The sequence below is a fragment of the Xenopus laevis genome, chromosome 5L (assembly GCF_017654675.1).
Source record: "Xenopus laevis strain J_2021 chromosome 5L, Xenopus_laevis_v10.1, whole genome shotgun sequence".
NCBI classification, from domain to species: Eukaryota; Metazoa; Chordata; class Amphibia; order Anura; family Pipidae; genus Xenopus; species Xenopus laevis.
Window position 1 is genome coordinate 2,024,604 of NC_054379.1, and position 26,296 is coordinate 2,050,899.

Sequence of the window (26,296 nt, forward strand, 5' to 3'; positions counted from 1 at the left end):
AAGTACTACTATAGTTTATATAAACAAGCTGCTGTGTAGCCATGGGGGCAGCCATTCAAGCACAGGATACACAGTAGATAACAGATAAGTACTACTATAGTTTATATAAACAAGCTGCTGTGTAGCCATGGGGGCAGCCATTCAAGCACAGGATACACAGTAGATAACAGATAAGTACTACTATAGTTTATATAAACAAGCTGCTGTGTAGCCATGGGGGCAGCCATTCAAGCACAGGATACACAGTAGATAACAGATAAGTACTACTATAGTTTATATAAACAAACTGCTGTGTAGCCATGGGGCGGCCATTCAAGCACAGGATACACAGTAGATAACAGATAAGTACTACTATAGTTTATATAAACAAACTGCTGTGTAGCCATGGGGCGGCCATTCAAGCACAGGATACACAGTAGATAACAGATAAGTACTACTATAGTTTATATAAACAAGCTGCTGTGTAGTCATGGGGGCGGCCATTCAAGCACAGGATACACAGTAGATAACAGATAAGTACTACTATAGTTTATATAAACAAGCTGCTGTGTAGCCGTGGGGGCAGCCATTCAAGCACAGGATACACAGTAGATAACAGATAAGTACTACTATAGTTTATATAAACAAGCTGCTGTGTAGCCATGGGGGCAGCCATTCAAGCACAGGATACACAGTAGATAACAGATAAGTACTACTATAGTTTATATAAACAAGCTGCTGTGTAGCCATGGGGGCAGCCATTCAAGCACAGGATACACAGTAGATAACAGATAAGTACTACTATAGTTTATATAAACAAGCTGCTGTGTAGCCATGGGGGCAGCCATTCAAGCACAGGATACACAGTAGATAACAGATAAGTACTACTATAGTTTATATAAACAAGCTGCTGTGTAGCCATGGGGGCAGCCATTCAAGCACAGGATACACAGTAGATAACAGATAAGTACTACTATAGTTTATATAAACAAACTGCTGTGTAGCCATGGGGCGGCCATTCAAGCACAGGATACACAGTAGATAACAGATAAGTACTACTATAGTTTATATAAACAAGCTGCTGTGTAGTCATGGGGGCGGCCATTCAAGCACAGGATACACAGTAGATAACAGATAAGTACTACTATAGTTTATATAAACAAGCTGCTGTGTAGCCGTGGGGGCAGCCATTCAAGCACAGGATACACAGTAGATAACAGATAAGTACTACTATAGTTTATATAAACAAGCTGCTGTGTAGCCATGGGGCAGCCATTCAAGCACAGGATACAGAGTAGATAACAGATAAGTACTACTATAGTTTATATAAACAAGCTGCTGTGTAGCCATGGGGCAGCCATTCAAGCACAGGACAGACTGGATATTAAAAAGAAGCAAATGTTGGCAAGTTGTCTATACTGGCTGTAAAATATTAGCAGTCTTTTTATCCCCATGTTATGTGAATCGATACAAAAACCTCACAGTACAAGCACTAAAGTATGTGAACAACAAAGAATGGTTGCTATATCCTACACAGATCAGCAAAAACATTTAAAGGAGCCTGGGTCTGCTGAAGAGGCCTCACACCCCTCTCATGAAGTGCAGCAGAAATGTCCCTGAATGCAGCCTGCTCCATATAGAACAAGATAACAGACATAGCAGAGTTGGCAGCCCCTATATCTGTCTGGGAGAGGAAGTGAAGGAGCAAGAGATGGAGCCATCAAACCCCACTGCACTACTGACAGTTATTGGGAGCAGGCGGGTGAGGTTCAGGTTGAGCAAATCCAATTCATTCACCTGTAAAAACCTGATCACAACACCAAGAGAGAGAGAATCATCTGTTCATATTGTGGTTACCTCAACATAATAACCAATTAATATACATAAATTCTATAGTTTCACTGTGTTATTATCTAATCTAATGTGGATTCCAAAAGGATGAAGCATTTCAGTGAATACATCACAAAACATCATATTCAGCTATTCAGTGGGCAGATGTAGGGCACGGACCCCCTTTCACTGGGACTTACATTTCATATCATCTCAATATGGAAATAATGCGGCGTTTTACTTTTATCATTGTTGTGTTCACTGTAACTGCTATTAACAGGCAACAAATGAAAGTGCAGCTGCATCAGAACAAACGCACGGGTCCTTTGTTCTTGGGGTTTTACAACAAAGACTTTGATCTGGGGGCAGACCTGAGATACAGGTGTAGGTGGATTAGATAAAGGATACCGTATATACTCGAGTATAAGCCGAGTTTTTCAGCCCCCAAAATATGCTGAAAAACTCTACCTCGGCCTATACTCGGGTTAAGTGCAAAACCGGTCACTGACGCCTAAGAATAGTCGCCGGCGTCTAAAAATAGTCGCCGGCGTCTGAGAATAGTCTCCGGCGTCTGAGAATAGTCTCCGGCGTCTGAGAATAGTCTCCGGCGTCTGAGAATAGTCTCCGGCGTCTGAGAATAGTCTCCGGCGTCTGAGAATAGTCTCCGGCGTCTGAGAATAGTCTCCGGCGTCTGAGAATAGTCGCCGGCGCCTGAGAATAGTCGCCGGCGCCTGAGAATAGTCGCCGGCGCCTAAGAATAGTAGTCAGCGTCCAAGAATAGTCACCGGCATCCAAAAAACGAGACGCCGGCACCTCCAATGGGAGCAGAAACCCTAAATTTTTTGATTGAAACTTACCAGAAGCTGCTGCATTTCTCACCCTAGGCTTATACTCGAGTCAATAAGCTTTCCCAATTTTTGGAGGTAAAATTAGGTACCTCGGCTTATACTCAGGACGGCTTATACTCGAGTATATACGGTATGTGTTTGTGCTGTATTGTGATATTCATACACAGGTGTACATACAAATGTATATATATATATATATATATATATATATATATATATATATATATATATATATATATATATATATATATATATATATCTATCTATATATATATATATATATACACACACACACACACACACACACACACAGTTAGGTCTATAAATATTTGGACAGACAACTTTATTTTCTAATTCTGGTTCTGTACATGACCACAATGAAGTTTAAATGAAACAACTCAGATGCAGTTGAACTGCAGACTTTAAGCTTTAATTCAGTGGGTTGAACAAAAAGATTGTATAAAAATGTGACAAACTAAAGTCTTTTTTTAACACGATCACTTCATTTCAGGGGCTCAAAAGTAATTGACTCAAAGAGTATTTCATGGGCAGGAGTGGGCAATTCCCAGATTTATCAAAGGTTGCGGTGAATTTTTGAATTAAAAAAATTCGAATTCCGAGCTATTGTTTGTGTACTTCAACTAGGGAATAGTTCAAATTCGATTTGAATTAGAAAAAAAATATCGAAATTCATCATGTTAGGTCTGTTTAAAAATTCGACTTCGACCATTCGCCATCTAAAACCTGCCGAATTGCTGTTTTAGCCTATGGGGGACCTCCTAGAACCTATTTGGAGTCAATTGGTGGACTTTGAAAAATCCAAGTTTTTTTGGGGGAAAAACTTTGAATCTAATTAGATCGAATGCGATATTCCTTCGATTCAAATTCGGCCGAATATGGACCTATTCGATTGAAAACAGACCTATTCAACCAAAAAAAACTTTGACTTAATTTCGGTTGGTATTTTTGAATTAGAATTAGTTTTATCAATTCGAAATTCGACCTTTGATAAATATGCCCTATACTGTCTGCTCAAATTTAGCTAAATGCAGTCAAATTGATTGGGAGGCGTCTCATAATGAGCCAAAACATAGAGCCAAAGCAACCCAGGAGTTTATTAAAGCAAAGAAGTGGAATATTCAGCTGATGTGAAGCCAATTGAGCTGCATTTCACTTTTTCAGTGGGACAGAAAGGCCACAAACAAACAGATGCAGTTGAACTGCAACTTTCACTTGCTGAGTTGTTTCATTTAAACTTCATTGTGGTCATGTACAGAACCAAAATTCTGTATATATCCTATATAATAAAGTTGAAGTGTCTCTGCGTCCAGTCCCTGTGTCCGTGGGATTGCGCTACTGCGCATGTGCCCCACGGACCGTCTCTGGCGAATTTTCTACATATGTTCTAGCGCCCGTTAATTTAACGGGCTTAATGTCTAGTATATATATATATAATGTTTCAAAAAGTACCCGCACTGCAATTTCATAGAATAATATTATATATATATATATATATATATATATATATATATATATATATACCGTATATATATATATATATATATATATATATATATATATATATATATATATATAAATATATATATATAAATATAAATATATATATATATATATAATGTTCAAATATATATATATATAAAATTCATAAATAACTTACTTGATGGTTTGCCAGTCCACAGTTACTGTGAGCGGGGAACTTCTGTTTGCAGTAAATGAGCGACCCCGACATTCTGGCACAGGGCACTGCAACATTAAAGCCATGATGTGATTCACACACTGAAATTACATTCACTCTGATATATATATATATATATATATATATATATATATATATATATATATATATATATATATATATATATATATATATATATATATATATATATATACACAGTAGTGTGCTAGATACAGTCTAGAGGTTTTCCAGACTTTTGGTAGTTATTGGATGGGCCCAGCATTTGGTTGGCCCCTAAACATATCCAGATTTCTGAAAAGATGCAACCATTACACGGATACACTATTCGAATTTTTTTATGGTCAAAACTGTCAAATTCTACTAGGGAGTTATTCAAATTTGATTTGAGTTTTTTTTAAAAATTTGAATTTGATGTTCGAAGTTTATCATACTCTGGCCCTTTAAAAATTCGTAATCGACTATTCGCCACCTAAAACCTGCTGAATTGCTGTCTGAGTCAATGGGAGAAGTCCAGGGATCGATTTGGAGCTATTTGCAGCATTCCTGACATTCGAGTTTTTTTCGGAGAAAAAAACTCGAATTGAATTTGATTCGAATTTTCAGATATATTTAATTCATCTGTATTTAAAAATGTGATTTTATTAATAAATTCCGATTGGTCGAATTTTGAATTTATGGGTGTTTAGGGGAGTTTTTAAAAACTCACGTGAATTTAAAATTCGACCTTTGATAAATGGGCCTCTTAGGGGCAGATTTATTAAAGGGGTTGTTCACCTTTGAGATAACTGTTAGTAGGATGTAGAGAGGTATATTCTGAGACAATTTGCAATTGGTTTTCATTTTTTATTATTGAAGGTTTTTGACTTATTTAGCTTTTTATTCAGCAGCTCTTCAATTTGCATGTTAAGCAATGTGGTAACTAGGGCCCAAATTCCCCTAGCAACCATGCATTGATTTGAATAAGAGACTGGAATATGAATAGGAGAGGCCTGAATAGAAAGATGAGGAATAAAAAGTAACAATAACAATACATTTGTAGCCTTACAGAGCATTTGTTTTTTTAGAAGAGACTCAGCGACGCTCATTTGAAAGCTGCAAAGAGGCCAAAGATAAAGGCAAATAACTATAAAAAATAAATAATGAAAACCAATTGAAAGGTTACATAGAATTGTCCGTTCTATAACATAATAAAAGTCACCATAAAGGTGAATTACCCCTTTAAGATTCGAATTGTAAATCTGAATTGGAATTTTAGAGTTTGATTTTGGTCAAAGCTCACAAATTTGAATTGGGAATAATCCAAACTCGAATTTGAGATTTATCATACCAGGACCCTGGGAACAACTCGAATTCGACTATTCGCCACTTATAACCTGTCGACTTCATGTAGAAGTAAATGGCAGAGGTCCAGTGACCCATTTGGAGATGTTAATAGCCTTCCTGACGTTTGAGGTCTTTTTCAGAGAAAAATCTCGATTCAAGTTTATTCTGATTTGATTCGAGTTTTTGGGGTTGGTAATATTTGTTCGTTTTAGATATTCAAATTTTTTCTTAAATAATATACTATTTGAATTTCGAGTTCATTCGAGGTAAAAAAAAAAAACATTCGACCTGTGATAAATCCCAAATAGTAAATAAGTGTTCACCACCAAACCACAAACTGTTTAGTCTTTAGTTAGTGCCTCCAATGTACTACATAACTGTTTTCTATTAACAATAAAATACTATTTAAGTAGATAAAACTTAAAAATACAGTTACCTTTGTTGGCACAGTGTACTTTCCATCAGGAAGAGGAAAACACTGAATGTCGCCGCACATGTTGCAGGAAAAAGCCATTTTAGTGCACAACGGCTTGATGTTACCGACGCGAACCACCGTCCCACGCAAAGCAACATATTTGCCGTACAAACTTGCCCTGAGATTTTTTAGAGATGTCAGTGTATCGTAATTAAATACCCTGAAACAAAATAAAATACTTTGAAGTCGTGACCTTTCCAAGTGAAGCTGAAGTGAGATTTAGTGAGTGTTACGGGGTGGCATTAGTACCTGGCGTGAATGAAGGGCACATTAACTATAGGAGCTTCCTCTGTTCTGAGGCCCTCCTGCTGCTGCAGATCTGCTGCATGTGTCTCAAGATCTTTTGTTAATACCTGATTCATTTAATAAAGAAATGTGTTAGTTAAACAGTTATAATTGCAGCCAGAAAGAAATCGTAAAATGTGCTATAATAAAATTAGAAATATATATTTATTGGCTACAGAGAGAAATCAATAAAACCATTAATAACAGTAACTTATTTTGGCACTTTTGTTTTGTGTAGCCACCTGGATATCTTCAAAGTACCGTATATACTCGAGTATAAGCCGACCCGAGTATAAGCCGAGGTACCTAATTTTACCTACGAAAACGTATTGACTCGAGTATAAGCCTAGACACAACTACAGCCCTGTCTCCCAGCAGCGCACATTCCGCCAAAGCGACCCCCCCAGCGATCAACCGGACTTCTTTGCAAAGTTGATGGTGACAGAGAATTGTTAAATGGATTACTGTGTGCATTGTCCCACTGTCCCACTACCATGTGCAGAGGGCGCTGTGTGATATTGCCATCACTGTTAATCCTTCATATAACCAACAGAGGGCGCTGTGTGATATTGCAGTCACTGTTAATCCTTCATATAACCAACAGAGGGTGCTGTGTGATATCAATATCACTGTTAATCTTTTGAATAACCAACAGAGGGCGCTGTGTGATATTGCAGTCTCTCCCCAAGTGAACTGTTGGTATAGGAATGATTAAGTGACTGCAATCTCAGCTACTTCCCACTGACTCGAGTATAAGCTGAGGTAGACTTTTTCAGCACATTTTGGATGCTAAAAAACTCGGCTTATACTCGAGTATATACGGTATATACTAAAAATGATATTGATTCGACCGAATCCCCAAATCCTTTGTGAAAGATTCGGCCAAATACCGAACCAGATCCGAATTTGAATATGGGAAAGGAAAAAGTGGAAACATTTTTTACTTCCTTATTTTGTGACGAAAAGTCACATGATTCCTCTGCCCCCTAATTTAGGATTTGGATTTGGCTCGGCCAGGCACAAGGATTCAGCAGAATACGAATCCTGCTGAAAAAGGCAGAATCCTGGCCGAATCCCAAACCGAAATCCTGGTACATCCCTAAATAATGACATCATGAGGTTTTTGGGAGCTGAACCCCAGTAATTGAATTGGAATTTCTTGTTAACAAGCTGTATATGAACTGGAATTCATCTTATGTATACGATTATTATTATTATTTATCTAGGGACATCGGCTCCCACAACACTTTACAGAGAAAGGGGATACAAACAATACCTGATGTATAGCTAGACCCATACACTCCAGTATTTTTTCAGGCATGTCTTTAAGCTCTGAGGACAATGGGATGGACACAGAAAGGTCTTCATCTTGCAGGAGTTCTTTGTAGTCCACAAGAATACTTCCTTTTCTTTCAATCTCATCCTGTGGAATACAGTTTCTGATAGGTTCAAAAGTTTCACATTTTTCATGCAGTATAGAAATGTATCTCTGGGGTCATTGGTCAGACTGTTATCATGAACTTCCCTACCATTGTGATTTGTTACTTGTTATGCCCAATATTAGACCCTTAGCTTCAGAGAAAAGACTACAGTATCACTGCAGTGGGTGTTGCAAGAAGTATGCACTTACACACAGCAGCTGCTGCTCTCAAAAGTTCTACAAAATACATACATGGGACAGTGATATTGAAATATTATAGACACAGGGGTGATTTGAAGGTGACAAACTCAATGCTGCCCTTGTTCTAAATTGATAAACACTTGAGTTGATGTTTTTCATCCTTACTCCGTTTCTATGGTTATAAAGACACACACAGTAACTAATTTAGTCGGTACATATTCATGTATGTGAAAGAGGCCCTTATTGATCTGTGTGATAGCACCAACACCTTGCCCAAGCCAATAGAACATTACCACTATAAATAAATAACAGCAATATTGAGGTTTAAGCTGCGCTGTCATTTTATTGTATTAGGATGTATTGTAATACCATATATGTTTGTGGCATTTTAAAATCTTCAGGCATTCCCATTCACTCTATTTTCCTTCTACCCCTTAAATTTAGTATCAAACGTCAATATTTTCTGGAATTGGAATAAAAAAATGCATATTCATTGTCATTATTACTCTATTCAGCCAAGACACACGCTGCATCTCTTTAAACCCCTTCAGCCTTGGTTCAGAATAAAAGTTTAATGGATACCATTGCCATTTACATTTTTTTTTCTCATTTGAGATTGTCTATCATATCGTCCCCTGTGATATCCACTTCTGACAAAAATTTAGCATAAAAACATCAAGTGAAGTTTGTCCAGGGCCGCCATCAGGGGGTACCGTCATACCGGGCCCCGGCCAAAAGGGGGGCCCAGCTATGCTGCGCTTTTCCAATTAGCCGGGCCTCCCTTGACAACGCTGAACCGCTGAAGTCCCTAACCACTGAAGACCCGAACACCCAAAGTCCCGAAGACCCAAATTCCTGAATATACAAACAGAGCCGAAGCCACGAAAATTACCGAAGTTGAAGTCCTAAAGCCACCAAAAGACCTGAAGCCATAAAAGGAGACAAAGCCCCAAAAAGTACCGTAGCCACGAAAGGAGCCTAAGGTAAGTCCCACTCAACCCAATGTGTTTTTTTATTTTATTAAAAACAAGGTGCCCCATACCACCAATATTTCTTTTTAACTTGTAGGGGGTATCCATGGCCACAAATCTTTTTTTTAAACTTGTATGAGGGGCCGTGGCACCAATGTTTTTTTTTTTTTACTCCTGACCACCAATGCTTTTTAAGAAAAAAATAAATAAATAAAGTTTTATGGGGTGGGGGCCTAGAGCCAATTTATTATTTTTATTTTATAGGGTCCTGCCCACCAATGGCTTTTTATAACTGGTGTGTGTGTGTGTGTTGGGGGTTTACCATTTTTAGTGCTGATGTCTGTTTGGTCTTTTTACTGTGGTGTGGGGTGGGCCGGGACAATTTTGTTTTACGGGCCCTGTGATTATCCAGACACCTGTTATTCAAAAAGCTCTGAATTATGGAATGCCCATCTCCCATAGGCTTCATTTTATCCAAATAATTCACATTTTTAAAACTGATTTTTTCTGGGTAATAATAAAACAGTCGCTTGTACTTGATCCCAACTAAGATATAATTAATCCTTATTGGAGGCAAAACCAGCCTATTGGGTTTGAGATTTAAGTTATTTTTTTAGCAGAATTAAGGTATGGAGATCCAAATTACAGAAAGATCCTTTATCCAGAAAACACCAAGTACCGTGCAATTGGGATACCGGTATATAAGCTTCAACCAGTGAATGGCTTGGAACATGAAATGTCAGCGTTTACTTACCTTGTCATAAAGTTCGATTTGTTTTTTGAAAAACTTCTCAAAGGCACGAACCTTCTCCAAAAATGGGGAGTTGTCACTGTAAGCTATAAATGCCAAAAGTTAACTGGAATCACAAAAACCACAATGACTTACTGAAAACATCTATTAAAGGAGAAGGAAAGGCTAAAAGTAAGTAAGGTTTATCAGAAAGGTCTATATAAATACACCAGTAACCCCTCAAAGTAATGTTGCTCTGAGTCCTCTGTCAAACAGCACATTTCTTTCCTTCTATTGTGTACTCATGGGCTTCTGTATCAGACTAACTGTTTTCAGCTTAAACCTCCAGGGCTAGGGCTTGAGCATGCTCAGTTTGTTCCTCTCCTCACTGCTGTAATCTGAGCCCAGAGCTATGAGTGAGCAGGGAGATACTCAGGCAGGAAGTGATGTCACACCAAGCTAATATGGCAGCTGCTATCCTAAACAAACAAAGACAGTGTCTAGCGCTGTTAACTCAGGTATGGTAAAGCATTCTGCAGAATAAATATAACGTTCTAGCTTGCACTATTGTGGCTAATCTGTTGGCAATAAACTGTCTTGGAGCTTTCATTCTCCTTTAAGAGGTATGGAATCTGTTATCCGGAAACCCGTTATCCAGAAAGCTCCAAATTCTGAAAGGCTGACTCCCATAGACTCCATTTTATCCAAATAAAGCACATTTTTAAATATGATTTCCTTTTTCTGTGTAATAATAAAACAGTAGCTTGATTTGATCCTAAAAAAATATAATTAATCCTTATTGGAGGCAAAACCAGCCTATTTGGGTTTATTTAATGTTTGCATGATTTTCTAGTAGACTTAAGGTATGAAAATCCAAATTACAGAAAGATCCATTATCTGGAAAACACCAGGTCCCGAGCATTCTGGATTACAGGTCCCATAACTGTATGTTTGGTATCAGGGAATACTGCAACCATAATTCATAGGCAAGAGTCATAGATTAGTGATAAACTGTAATAGCAAAATAGTTTAAAGGGACACTGTCATGGGAAACATGTTTTTTTTGCACTGAAATCAATTTTTTCAAAAGAGCAAACAGATTTTTTTTATATTCAATTTTGAAATCTGACATGGGGCTAGACATATTGTCAGTTTCCCAGCTGCCCCCAGTCATGAGACTTGTGCTCTGATAAACTTCAGTCACTCTTTACTGCTGTACTGCAAGTTGGACTGATATCACCCCCCCCCAGAAGCCTAACAACAGAACAATGGGAAGGTAACCAGATAGCAGCTCCCTCACACAGCTGCCTGGTAGATCTAAGAACAACACTCAATAGTAAAATCCAGGTCCCATTGAGACTGATTCAGTTACATTAAGTAGGAGAAATAACAGCCTGCCAGAAAGTAGTTCCATCCTAAAGTGCAGGCACAAATCACATGACTGGGGGGCAGCTGGGAAACTGACAATATGTCTAGCCCCATGTCAGATTTCAAAATTGAATATAAAAAATATGTTTGCTCTTTTGAGAATTGGATTTCAGTGCAGAAGTCTGCTGGAGCAGCATTATTAATTGACGCGTTTGGAAAAAATATGTTTCCCCATGACAGTATCCCTTTAAGGATATGTGGAATGGCAATCCTGTCATACTGCAGAGGTCGATGGACCGTGAATGACGTAACCAATTTCAAAAATGACCAAATCCCTTTTTTAATGCCTGTTACTTTAACATCACATTCACAGAGAAATGGACAGAAAAGTGTTTTCTTCAAATATTAGAGAAACGATCAACTATCTGACATCAGACAGCAAATTGAAAAAGACTTCCCTGCTCTAGATGGGGCAGGCAATCAAATACAATAAAGCAGAGAGAATGATTGATATCAAACTGTAAATAAAAGAATGATTCCTTTTCTTGCCCTAGATGGAAATAATCAGTTGATGTCCTTCATCAGAGCTATCAATACTGTCACAGTTCTCATACATCGCACACATGAATCAAGTTTCCCATTTTCTTTGGTACCTTCAGAAAAATAAAGCTTCCAGCCTTTGTAGGGGATGTATTTATCTAGTGTAGTCTGTGTTAGCTGCGGCTTAGGGGGAGCAAAACCTACAAAATGAAACAAAAAAAATAACATAGTATAAAAAACTGTGTATACTCCAACCCTCCAAATATTTCCTTTACACACATAAAAAAAATCCATTATTTACCCGTTATCCGGGACCAGTTATCCAGAAATCTCCGAATTACAGAAAGGCCAACTCACATAGACTCCATTATAATCAAATAATCCAAATGTTAAATAATGATTTCCCTTTTCTGTGTAATAATAAAACAGTCGTTTGTACATGATCCCAACTAAGATATAATTAATCCTTATTGGAAGCAAAACCTGCCTGTTGGGTTTATTTCATGTTTACGTGATTTTCTAGTAGACTTAAAGTGGACCTGTCACCAGACACAAAAATCTGTATAATAAAAGTCCTTTTCAAATTAAACATGAAATCCAATTTCATTGTTTTATTAAAGCATTCATAGCTGTTGTAAACTCATTTAAAAATATCAGCTGTCAATCAAATATTGCCTGCCCCTCCTCTATGCCATGGGCATAGAGGCGGGGCAGACAATTACTTTCACTTTCCATTTAGCACTTCCTAGATGTCGCTGCTCTCCCCACATTCCCCCATTCTCTTCATCATTTAATTGTGTAACCAGGACATGGGGATGGACACCGGGTCCCCCATTCTGGTGCACAAACAAGATTCTGAGATGATACAAGGCTTGTCTTAATAACAGTGTCCACAAAATGGCTGCTGCCTGCTTGCTATAATTTTGAATTCCCAGACTGAAGGAAACAAGATTCAAATAATTTATATAGTGTAATTAAAGTTCATTTTGCTTGACTAATGTGATAAAATAGGATTTTGAATAATTTTTTTGGGTGACGGGTCCCCTTTAAGGTATGAAGATCCAAATTAAGGAAAGATCTGTTATCCAGAAAACCTCAGGTCCCGAACATTCTGGATAACAGATCCCATACCTATATATACATTTTTTGAGCAGAAGCATAAAAAAAGGTAAGAGATCAAATATTAGCTACAGAAATACATGAATATGCATAGTATATACCACGGGCAGCACAGAGTAATAAGGTATAGACTTCTAAGTACAGGACTAACAATGGGATCAGCCCAATTTTACTCAGCACGTAGGTGGCCAAATCAAGTCCAGATGTGTTTGTTTGGCAACCTCACCAAACAAGTGGATCTGAATGTGTAAGGCCAACTTTACTTGTGGTTTATGTAGTTCAAAGGGGAAGAAGAGCTACAAAATCATCTTGTCTGTTTCTAAGTGTATGAACTTATGTTCAAGATGGGCACAATATCTATAGGTTAATGTAAATGAGCCTATGACTTAGGGGCAAATTCATCAAGGGTCGAATTTCGAGGGGTTAAATCCCTCGAAATTCGACTGGGGAATAGAATCGAATAGAATCGAATAGGCAATTCGGGCCAATTTACGCGCTGGTGAATAGTCGAATTGGCGACTATTCGCCAGGTGAATAGGCGCTCGATCGAATATTCGCTCGAAGGATTTTCATTCGATCGAATGCCTTTTTCGATCAAAAACTTGGAAAACAAGCCTATGGGACTTTCCCATAGGCTTTTAAAGCAATTCGGTAGGTTTTAGGTGGCGAAGTAGGCAGTCGAATGATTTTTAAAAGAGACAGTACTTCGACTATCGAATGGGCGAATAGTCGCAGCGTTTTTGCGCTCGATCCAGTACTTCGACTATCGAATGGCGAATAGTCGCAGCGTTTTTGCACTCAATCTATTCGAATCATTCTACTCAGGCGAATTTACGCCAATTCGATAGTCGAGGAGCACAAAAATTCGACGTTTTTTTACATCGAATCCTTCACTCGAAGTTAGTGAATCGCCCCCCTAAGTGTTTGTAACACAAAACGCGTGAGGCTGTGGGTACAATAAACTACTTCACTTTGATTTAAATGCCTGGTGGAATATTGTGTACCTGCTTCAAAGAATTTTCTGTTTATCCGCTTCCCGTGCTGAGAGTGGTGAGTTATCACTTACTATTTGGAGACCCTTCCTCAATATTTATTATACTAATGTAATAAATGCATCGCACTCCTGCAATTCACACGTGCTGCACTTGTGGTGCTGGCCCTCCGTTGACCTGGCTTGGTCCTTTAGCAACAGCAAACTTTTCACGGATCCGCACACACTCAGTTGGGGAGCTTACCCCTTTTATTATATGACTAACAGTATCATTAAATCCATACTATTGGTGATATAATAAAAGGGGTAAGCTCCCAAACTGCAAAAAATAAGTGTGTGGGGATCTATAAAAATGTTGCTGTCATAATATATATATATATATATATATATATATATATATATATATATATATATATATATATATATATATATATATATATATATATATATATATATATATATCATGACGACGGTTCTGAGAGAACCGAAACGCGTTGATGTGGGGTAGTTTGTAACACTCCAATAAAAAGACATACCTTTATCACTACAACCGTGAGTGCTCCTAATTGCATCTCTTTGTTCTCCTCTGAGGAGCACCCGGGATTCGATTTACTGAGGGTGAGTGCCGGTGAAGCATTTGTCTATATATATATATATATATATATATATATATATATATATATATATATATATATATATATATATATATATATATATATATAGGACTTGTGTTGTAAAATATGTTCTGCTTATTTTTTTATTGAAACAAATCCTTATTCTCCTATTGTTTCTATAATAAAGCACTAATGGATTATTGCTTTGTTACCTGTGTTTTTGTTCTGGTTATTTCTAGCCATAATGAGTACACTTACTCAATAATGAGCTCTGTATAAACCAGACCCTAATGTCTCCAAGCCACAGTCAGGGCTTCAGATAAGGAGAAGCTTATTATACAGTGGGCTTTTCTGTGGACTGGGGGAGTCTGCCTCCTCCACTTGCTCAGTAAAAATACAGGAAAGTCTAAGACTAATGAAAAATACAGGAAAGTCCAAGACAAGAGTTTACATTCAGCACCGAAATCTGCTGTGTGTGCCTGCACCTGGCCCGAAATTTTAATCTTTAACCTGTTTAGTCCAATTAATTAAAACAAAAAGTGTATTCAGCACAAGCCATATTTATTGAACTGGGTATACTGCCCCTTTAATCCAGTAATAGTAAAACTTGTCTCTTTGCTAGCATTTACTTTACTGCTTTTGTCTCCTGTTATTGAAATTTGTATTTGACAGCTGCAGCTTCACCCAAATTTACACATCACACAAACTGAAAACAGTCTTGTTTGATTGACTTACTCTCTAACACAAACTGGCCCTTGATGTTTGAAATTGCCTTCAGTTCTGCATGGGCCACTTTGATATTATTATTGAGTATGTCACAAGCGGCAGTTAATTAATGGACGGCTGGCAGCTGCATGGTAGTTAAAGGTGAAAAATGGAAATTTAATAGAAGCTTCATCAAACTGAAATAAGAAGTTTTCTAAATACAACCAATTAAAAATGATGTATCGTTTCTGATATAATCAAGTTTATCTTCACTATTCCTCTCTCAGCATCTGTTTCTCTTCATTTTGTTTTAATGCAGCAGTTGGGTGTCAGACATGATCCAAAATATCTTATAGGGGGGCTCCTTTCCTAACAGATGAATTAGAACTCACTCAAATAACTGATTCCAGTACAAACAAAATCTAACAAAATAACTGCCTTGTTTCAGTTGGGTGTCAGATATTCATTGACAGTTAGATCCAATATATCTTATAGGGGGGCTCCTTTTGCCTAGAAGATGTATTAGAGGTCACTCTATTAAACTCACGAGACATCATGTCTCTCTACATGCAGGATTTGTGCAAAAGGCAGTTATTTTGTTACATTTTGTTTGTACTGGAATCAGTTATTTGAGTGAGCTCTAATTCATCTGCTAGGAGGTTGGGTGTTAGATATTAATTGACAGTTAGATCCAATATATCTTATAGGGGGGCTCCTTTTGCCTAGGAGATGTATTAGAGGTCACTCTATTAAACTCACCAGACATCATGTCTCTCTACATGCAGGATTTGTGCAAAAGGCAGTTATTTTGTTAGATTTTGTTTATACTGGAATCAGTTATTTGAGTGAGCTCTAATTCATCTGCTACATTCCTTTATGTGCTGTGCTCTTTAAAGTAATTCAGAGTGGTTTGAGGTTCTAATGCACATTTTAGAACCTCTTCAATATTTGTATTTAATCATTATATTCAATATAACTAATCTAGCGTACAGCACTGCAGAATATGTTGATGCTTTCTAAACAAGTCTTACTATTAATAATAATACATACAGCACATTGCTTATCCAGCAGGCTTACACTTGAGATTCAGCTGCTATATGGAAATAGAGTGTGCTTTATATAATAATCATCATGTGAGTACAATCAACTCAACATTTACTATTTCTGGCCACCCTGCACATACGTGGGGCTGTACAGATACCTATGCACTCGGCAGCCCTAAAATGTTCAGATTTACAATTTTATCCATGACATCTGAGACATTAAAGGGGAACTATGGCAAAAATTAAATTTTAATATAAGCTTCAGCATACTGAAATAAGAAACTTTGTAAATAAAATCAATAAAATAGTCTTCATCTATCTGTAATATTCAAGTTTTTGTTCATCATCCCTCTCTCAGCATCTGTTTCTCTTCCATGCAGTTGGGTGTCAGATAATCATTGACAGTTAGATCCAATATATCTTATGGGGGGGGCTCCTTTTGCCTAGCAGATGAATTAGAGCTCACTCAAATAACTGATTCCAGTACAAACAAAATGTAACAAAATAACTGCCTTTTGCACAAATCCTGCATGTAGAGAGACATGATGCTGGTGATTTTAATAAAGTGACCTCTAATACATCTTCTAGGCAAAAGGAGCAGAAACAGATGCTGAGAGAGGAATAGTGGAGATAAACTTGATTATTTTAGAAATGATGCAGAATATTTAATTGATTATATTTATAAAGTTTCTTATTTTAGTATGATGAAGTTTATATTACATTTTCATTTTCACAATAGTTCCCCTTTAACTGATTTTTGTTTTATTAAGCATTCGATGATCAGGGGTTAGAACGGTGTTACTGAAAGTCTATCAATTAAGTAAAACTGCTTTAGAACAAGCACGGCCCTCCAGAACTTATTAGGCTACAATAGTTAGTGGGATCTTTGCAGTTGTAGGTCAATGTCTGGAGGCCAAAAGAATACCCATTTCTGTCCATAAGAGTACCCTTGAAACACACAAAGATAATAACGGTCAGTTTATTAAGATATCAAACTTACAAACAGGATCTCTTCCATTGTTTCTGCTCCAGGTTCCACCCTGACCCCTTCCTCTCCATGGCCGACCTCTCCAAGCTCCTGCATATGGATTGCCTCCTCCTCCTCCTCTCCATCCTCCTCTCCAGCCCTGACTCATTACAAGATGTCATACATTGCACAGGAACTGCAACTAGAATAAAACAAGATAACTTATAACCTTCAGGGGTAACTTCACCTTTGATTTCCCCACAAAATTGACATTTAGCATGATGTAGACAGTGATAGGGTAATTCTGTGCGTGCGCAGTTGGAGCAGTTTGCCGGAATGCGACATCTGCGCATGCGCGGAATTACCTGGAAATTGCTGATCTCTCAGTCAGCTTAGAGAGGAATATGGATGCGTGCAACTCCGCTGGAAAAATCTGGGGCGATAGGTAAATATGGAATATGGGGCATTTCCCTGGGGGTAGTTAGCCTGGATGGAGGAGGGAGGGGGGTCTACAGGTTTTTTCCCCACAGGTTGAATTCTCCTTTAACACCACTGTCAAAACCTGTCACTTTTTCTTAAGCAATATTTCCAAAATTCGTCCCTTCCTTTCACCTGCTATGGCCAAAACGCTCATGCATGCTCTCATCATATCCCGACTAGATTACTGTAACCTTCTACTAACTGGCCTCCCTAACTCCCATCTCTCCCCTCTACTGTCTGTATTAAACACTGCTGCCAGAATTCTCCTCCTCTCATCCAAAAGGTACAGGCCCCTCCGCTGCTGAAGTCCTTATCATGGCTTCCTATAAAACAAAGAATAACTTATAAACTCCTCCTCTTAACCTTCCCTTCATTCCTCTGAATCTAACTACATCTCATCTCTTGTCTCTCTATATGTTCCTGCCCGAAACCTCCGCTCCTCTCAGAGCAACCGCTTGGTTGTACCCCCACTACTACTGCTGTTTCCCGTATCAAACCCTTCTCTCTTGTGACTCCTTATATTTGGAATGTCATTCCTGAATCTCTCAGGAGAGAATCCTCCTTCAGTGTTTTTATAACAAAACTCAAAGACTCCCTCTGGGAGCACCTGGATAACACCTGAACTGGCACTTATATAACAGTGTAACAAACTGTAACTCACAGCACCTTAATACCCCTCTGAATTGTATCTGTATGTTACCCTCCCATTTAGACTGTAAGCTCTACGGGGTAGGGTCCTCTAGCCTTTTGTTTCCTTGACACTGAGCACTTCATCTGTATTGTAACTATATTTTATATTTATGTGAATTGTATTTCTAATAATGCACTTATTGTTACTTTTTATTCCAATGACCCCTTGTTTGTTACTACTAATTTATTGTTTTGTTGTACAGAGCTTTGCCCTCGAGGAGCGCTATACAAATAAAAATATACATACATATATATATATACACACACTAAGAGTTTAAAAGTGAACTCCCCCTTCTTTTATAAATGTCTGTATTTGAGTATTTTATAAGAGGATTTCTCATGTCAGAGAAAAGTAATGTTCTTGTAATGTTAAACATTGTACTTTCAATAAAGGGGACATTTTATTTGTATAAGAGATCTGAACGGCAGTAAAGTACCTTTATTAAATCTTTTAGTTGGCAGTTTTACAGAAGAGCAAAGGAACAATATCTAACATTATATTTATGAGTTACAATTGGCGCAGACATTACACGGATATTTAGAAGCTTACAAGTGTTAAAGGGGTTGTTCACCTTTAAATTAACTGTTAGTATGACGTAGAGAGGGATTTTCTGAGACAATTTGTAATTGGTTTTCATTTTTTCTTATTTGTGGTTTTTGACTTATTTAGCTTTTTATTCAGCAGCTCTCCAGTTTGCAGTCTCAGCCATCTGGTTGCTAGGGTCCAAATTCCCCTAGCAACCATGCACTGATATGAATAAGAGACTGGAATATGAATAGGAGAGGCCGGAATAGAAAGCTGAGGAATAAAAAGTAACAATAACAATACATTTGTAGACTTACAGAGTATTTGTTTATAGATGGGGTCAGTGACCCCCATTAGAAAGCTGTAAGGAGTCAGAAGAAGAGGGTTTAATCATTATACAATAAACCAATAGTCCTGTGTGATACATATAAGCCTCACAATAACATCACCTACCGGCTCCCTCCAGTCACTTCCTCCCTCACTTGACTCTGTACCAACTCCAAACTCCCGCGCGATTACGTCACTTCCGCCCACTGCCACAAGCGGTTCCCATAGTAACAGCAGCTGAGAAGCGGCACAGACATTTCATGGAGTAGCGTCATTGCTGTTGTGTCACAAACCCCTTCAGATATTTAATTTGACATCTTTCTAAGGCCATCGCCTCCCACAGCAAAAGAATCACTGGCGCCTTCTTAACCAAGTAACTTCTAGTCAGCGGCAGGAGTAGAATCCAGAGACAAGAGTAGAGCGCCGAACGCACAATGTGCTGGGTTCTCTCAGTAGTTGATTGCTATGGTCTGACGCATGGGACCCGGAAGCAGTGGGGGCAACACGTGGGTTGAAGCCGGAGCTGTAGGAGGGATCGCTCGTATGTGCGGCAGCGGCGGGGATTCCGGGGAAACATGGAGGAGACTGACAGCGGCTCCGGCCGGCTCATAAGTGACGGAGATTGTGTGGTACTGAAGAGGCAGGAAGTGTACAAAGCTGTGCAAGTGCAGAGGAGGAAGTGAGTAGAGAACTGCCTGCTGTCTCCTATACTCTCCTATACACTCTCTCCTATACACTCTCTCCTATACACTCTCTCCTATACACTCTTACACACGCCTATACACACGCCTATACACACGCCTATACACACGCCTATACACACGCCTATACACACACCTATACACACACCTATACACACACCTATACACACACCTATACACACACCTATACACACACCTATACACACACCTATACTCTCTTATACTCTCTTATACTCTCTTATACTCTCTTATACTCTCTTATACTCTCTTATACTCTCTTATACTCTCTTATACTCTCTTATACTCTCTTATACTCTCTTATACTCTCTTATACTCTCCTATACACTCCTATACACTCCTATATTCTCTTATACACACCTATACACTTTTATACGTACCTGTATACATACATATGCTCCTATACACTCTTATACTCTCTTATACACACACATATACACTTGTATACACTTGTATACTCTCATACACACACTCATACACACACTCATACACACACTCATACACACACTCATACACACACTCATACACACACTCATACACACACTCATACACTCTCCTCTTATACTCTCCTCTTATACTCTCCTCTTATACTCTCCTCTTATACTCTCCTCTTATACTCTTATACTCTCCTCTTATACTCTTATACTCTCCTCTTATACTCTTATACTCTCCTCTACACTCTTATACTCTCCTCTACACTCTTATACTCTCCTCTACACTCTTATACTCTCCTCTACACTCTCATACTCTCCTCTACACTCTCATACTCTCCTCTACACTCTCATACTCTCCTCTACACTCTCATACTTTCCTCTACACTCTCATACTCTCCTCTACACTCTCATACTCTCCTCTACACTCTCATACTCTCCTCTACACTCTCATACTCTCCTCTACACTCTCATACTCTCCTTTACACTCTCATACTCTCCTTTACACTCTCCTATACACTCTCATACTCTCCTATACTCTCTCATACTCTCTCATACTCTCCTATACTCTCTTATATAGTCTCTCATACTCTCTTATATACTCTCCTATACACTCTTATACACCCTCCTATACACTCTTATACACCCTCCTATACACTCTTATACACCCTCCTATACACTCTTATACACCCTCCTATACACTCTTATACGTTCTTATACACACACATATGCTCCTATACACTCTTATACACACTCGTATACACTCATACTCACACACTCATACTCACGCACTCATACTCACGCACTCATACTCACACACCCGCACACTCACACTCATACTCGCTCACACTTACATACTCACTCACACACTCACTCACACATTCACACACACTCACTCACTCACACTCATATACTCTCTTTTACACACCTATACACTCATATACACACCTATACACTCATATCCACACCTATACACTCATATCCACACCTATACACTCATATCCACACCTATACACTCATATCCACACCTATACACTCGTATACACACCTATACACTTGTATACACTCATATACACACCTATACTCTCTTATACACACCTATACATACACTGATCATTCACCTGCCCCACTCAAGCCTGTACCTGTGACACACACCTGAACATTAGCACCATCACATTATTAATATCTCTGCACGTTAATGGAGTTCTTTACCTGTGCAATTTCCACTTGTTCAAAGTGCTGGGGGCTCAAGCAGAAATCCCCTTCCTTGCAGGGACAGTAGTCAATGTTAGAAAAATCCAGAAGCTCTCCTGAAAAATGACTGTGTGAATATAGGCGATTTATTTAACCCATAAGCATCAAAAGCAAGGCTAAAAGACAATCGCAAGACTGACTACGTACATATGTATGAATAAAGATACAGTATTATCCCTATTAAGAGACTGTGGCCAAAGCGTTTCTAATTTGTAAATCCAAAATATTTCCCTTTGTTTTAATTGGACAAGTCTGTCACCCCCCTCTTCTGGGATCTTCAACTTTATCAATGATTTGGAATTTGAGCTGACTGATCTAGTGTTTTGCCTGGTGAAAGTGAGCTGGTACTGGTATGGTGGTTAGATTTCTACCAATATTATTAATACAATGTGCCACTAACGGATGGGCCATTTTATTGTTACTCTTTAATCCTCAAGCATGCTGGGTAAAATGCTCTGTCACTATCTGCTCAGTCGGCATCTCTTTCTATACCCTCTCCCCCTCCCATACCCTCTTCCCTTTCCCACAACATCTCCCCTTTCCGCACCCTCTCCCCTTCCCTCTCCGCTGCCGATACCCTTTCAATGGGCAGACCACCAATTAAAGGGACAGGAGCACTGCACTGCATATATATTTTTATTCATATAGCACTTATCAAAGGTCGACTTTTAGAGCTATGTGAGCTTTTTGTAGACCTCGATTGAACTCACAACTCGAATGGTTTATTATTTTAAGAAAAAACTCGAATGTAAAAAACTTGGATCAATGAATTTTAGGTTAACAACCTGAAAACTCTAATTGATAGAATTTTTGGCTGAAAGGAACTCAAATCGCTTTAATTGAGTTTTCGAGCGAAACCAACCGAAAAACACTCAAACTTTAAAGTTTCCTTCTCTAACTCTACTTCTACTACTTTCCCACTCTCTGTTGGAGTTCCTCAAGGCTCTGTTCTTGGCCCCCTGCTGTTCTCGCTCTATACAACTTCACTAGGAAAACTCATTCAGTCATTTGGACTTCAGTATCACCTTTATGCTGATGACACCCAACTCTACTTGTCTACTCCTGATCTTTCTAATTCTGTCCTTTCCCAAGTCACAGACTGTCTCTCTGCTGTCTCCTCCTGAATGTCACACCTGAAACTGAACCTTTCTAAAACAGAACTCATTATATTTCCTCCAAGATCTTCCCCTGTCCCTCAGATATCACTCACCGTAAACAACACCACCTTTCATTCCACCACACAGGCTGCCTAGGAGTCATCTTAGACTCTCATCTGTCTTTTTCACCAACATTCAAACACTTGCAAAATCTTGTTGTATTCAACTGCGCAACATTGCTCGAATACGACCCTATCTCAGTTCAGAATCAACTAAAACACTGATTCAGTCTCTCATCATCTCCCGCCTTGATTACTGCAACTTACTCCTCACAGGTATTCCAACAAGTCACCTTTCACAACTCCAATCTGTTCTGAATGCGGCCGCTAGACTCATTCATCTATCTCACCGCTCAACATCAGCTGCTCCCATATGTATGTCCCTTCACTGGCTCCCAATCTCCTCTAGAATCAAATTCAAATTACTTACACTCACATTCAAGGCCCTTAATAATGAAACCCCTCCCTATATTTCATCTCTAATCTCCAAATACTCTCCTTCACACAACCTTCTCTCTGCTTCTGATCTTCCCTCACTTCTCTCTCATCACTTCTGCCCATTCTCACCTACAAGACTTCTCTCAGGCTTCTGCTTTTCTCTGGAACTCTCTGCCACAAGCTGTCAGACTTTCTCTTTCTTTCCAAACTTTCAAGCGCTCCTTAAAGACCCATCTGTTTAAAGAGGCCTATTCGATGTACCTTAATTAATCATTGCTGTATCAAAAATGACAAAGTGTTTATATAATCCTAATGTCTCAATTGTACCCTAACCTTTTAGTTTGTAAACCCTATTGTACTCTGTAATCCTTGTCTGTTATCCACCATTTATTCCCTGTTTGCTATAACTGCAGTAAAGCACTGCGTATCTTGACAGCGCTATATAAATAAATGATGATGATGATCATGAACATCTTTAAATGGTTAAAGGGACCTCTGCCATTGACTGAACTACATGAACTCCTACAAGTTCTAAGCACATTATCAGATATCCTAAAATTTGATTAAATTATGGTAGTAAAAGGGACAGCTTTGTCACAGTTCTGGGATTTCTCTCTCTTCTGGTTTTTCTTTTTCTGTGTATCTTTGTAAACTTTGATTTGAGGTACCCCTCTGTATGCTAACGGAACATTCACATTCTGCCATATCTTTCATTTTCATTTTACAGAAAAATTATATTTGAGAAGCAGTGGATATACCTGGACAATGTCATTGGCAAACATTATGGGACCACATTTGAGATCTGCAGTGGGGGAAATCTTCAAACTAAGACGGCACAAGTGACAGCTACAGGTACCTTTTTATCAGATCAACTAGGCAATGGGAGGAAATAATATATATAGATAGATAGGGATGCACAGAATCCACTGTTTTGGATTCGGGTCGAACCCTCGAATCCTTTGTGAAAGATTCGGCGAATACCGAAGCGAATCCGAACCCTACTTTGCATATGCAAATTAGGGGTGGGAAGGGGACATTTTTTTTACTTCCTTGTTTTGTGACAAAAAGTCATGCGATTTCCCTCCGTACCCTTAATTTGCATATGCAAATATATATAGTTAGCTGTTATATACATACCCAATAATTTAGTGGGAAACCATTATATTTCATTTTTAGCGCTGCAAAGCTTGTAGAGCAGCAACTCCACAGATTTTCTGTGTGCATTTTTAGATAATTTAGTAATGCTCAGCAATTCTGCAACATGCATCTCAAAATAATTTAGTATAATGCAGCTATTTGTCCCAAAGGGAATTCAAACCCTAGCAACCAGACTGCTGAAATTACAAACTGGAGAGCTGCTGAATAAAAAGCTAAATAAGTCAAAAACCACAAATAATAAAAAATAGAAGAACATCCCTTTCTACATCATACTAACAGTTAATTAAAAGTGATACACTAAAAAAATACATTTTAAAATATGAATGTACATTAAAAGTTACCTCTAGGTCATGTTGATTGTTTTTTGCTGAGAGGTTTGTTTTTGTAAGTAATTGTTCGTTGATGTTCCTAAACCTGACTATTTTGCAAACCTGATTGTCCCATCTCAGCCTGTCAGTTAGAGTTTCTAATGCTAACGGACTCCTGCTGCACAAATATGGCAGCCCCCTCATACAGGAACATGGGGGATCAGACAGGTAATCAGGCAAATACTTTATGGCAAAATTCTAAGTTGCTTTCAAAGGCAATATTATGATAGATGTAAAAAATTGTTTAATTTCTGGTGTCCGTATCTCTTTAAAGGTGAACATCCCCTTTAAGCAGATAGTTAAAAATGAAATAAAACAGCCAGGGAACGTTCCGTTACTCATTATCTAAGCTTTGCTGAACTAGTTAAAGAAATGATAAGAATGTCAACTTGCTGTAAGCTTTTCGCTTGGTTTGATTTGTCTTGTAGAGCAGAAAGAAGCAGGGGCTGACAACCGCAATATAGTGGATGATGGGAAATCTCAGAAGCTCACTAGGGACGACATTGAAGCGTTAAAGGAAAAAGGCATTAAAGGGGAGGTAAGTTCTGTGTCTCCATCCCACGACCTCTCCCTATTTATCTTATTACTCCATTTTTGGGCATTTCATTTTCTCTTGTTGTATATGTCCCACCCCTATTGTTAATTTAAATCCTTTTCTTACATAATCCTGTTGATCATTGTCAGATAAAATCTTCAGACGGGACAAATATACTTTCCAACGGTTCTTTAAGCTTGTTTCTTTTAACAGTCTGTTGGTTCCACAGGCTTTAATGGACTCTGTAAGGTATAGGGCACATTGGTGCCTTTGTGTGTTGCACCTTCACATGCAACTGGCTGGCACTTAAACGGGTTGGTGTGCCTTTAAGTTAACTTTTAGTATGTTATAAAATGACAATAAAAAGGTAATTCTAAACAACTTTTCAGTCTGTGTTCATTTTTTTTTTTATTTAATAGTTTTTGAATTTTTTTCCTTCTTCTTCTGGCCCTTTTCAGTTTTCAAATGGGGGCAGGCCCAGACTGGCAATCTGTGGGTTCTGGCAAATGCCAGAGGAGCTGCCATAAGATGCCATAGAAAGTCACTATTTAGTGGGCTGGTGGGAGCTAATTGGGCCTCTCTGTACTCGGAATGTCAGGGCCTATTTTGACTCCCAGTCCAGACCTGAATGGAGGTCACTGACCCTATCTATAAACAAATGATCTGTAAGGCTACAAATTAGGGATTCACCAAATCCAGGATTTTGTTTGCAGTTCGGATTAGGCCTTTTTCAGCAAGATTTGTTCGGATCCAAGTGTCAGGCCGAACCGGATCCGAATCCAAAAAATCGAGACTTTTCATCACACAAACCGTGATTTCAATAATCTCTTAACCGTGTGCTATGCAAGTTGTTCTTTTTCCCTTTCCCTGCTAATTTACATATGCAAATTAGGGTTCGGATTCGGTTTGGTATAAGGCCGAATCTTCTGAGACAATTTGCAATTGGTTTTCATTTTTATTGTTTGTGTTTTTTGAGTTATTTAGCTTTTTATTCTGCAACATTCCAGTTTGTAATTTCAGCAATAAAGTTACTAGGATCCAAATTCCCCTAGCAACCATGCATTGATTTGAATAAGAGACTGGAATAT

The 26,296-nt window shown here is 38.4% G+C and overlaps 2 protein-coding genes across 3 annotated transcripts in view; one reads left to right on the plus strand and one right to left on the minus strand.

Moving 5' to 3' along the window:
* mcm8.L (minichromosome maintenance 8 homologous recombination repair factor L homeolog) overlaps window positions 1–19,409 on the minus strand; it is a 37,267-nt gene extending 17,858 nt beyond the window's left edge. The window contains exons 1-8 of one of the 2 annotated variants that reach the window (XM_041562313.1): window positions 19,276–19,409; window positions 17,160–17,328; window positions 11,801–11,887; window positions 9,804–9,886; window positions 7,734–7,880; window positions 6,422–6,525; window positions 6,134–6,332; window positions 4,336–4,421 (exon numbers count right to left, since the gene is read on the minus strand). In XM_041562313.1, coding sequence (XP_041418247.1) covers window positions 4,336–4,421; window positions 6,134–6,332; window positions 6,422–6,525; window positions 7,734–7,880; window positions 9,804–9,886; window positions 11,801–11,887; window positions 17,160–17,295 — 842 coding nt within the window. In that variant the 5' untranslated portion in view covers window positions 17,296–17,328; window positions 19,276–19,409. 2 annotated transcript variants of the gene reach the window in all.
* A 245-nt stretch (window positions 19,410–19,654) lies between these two features.
* trmt6.L (tRNA methyltransferase 6 L homeolog) overlaps window positions 19,655–26,296 on the plus strand; it is a 33,951-nt gene continuing 27,309 nt past the window's right edge. The window contains 3 exon segments of the mRNA NM_001096672.1: window positions 19,655–19,828; window positions 23,875–23,999; window positions 25,102–25,211. Coding sequence (NP_001090141.1) covers window positions 19,725–19,828; window positions 23,875–23,999; window positions 25,102–25,211 — 339 coding nt within the window. The 5' untranslated portion in view covers window positions 19,655–19,724.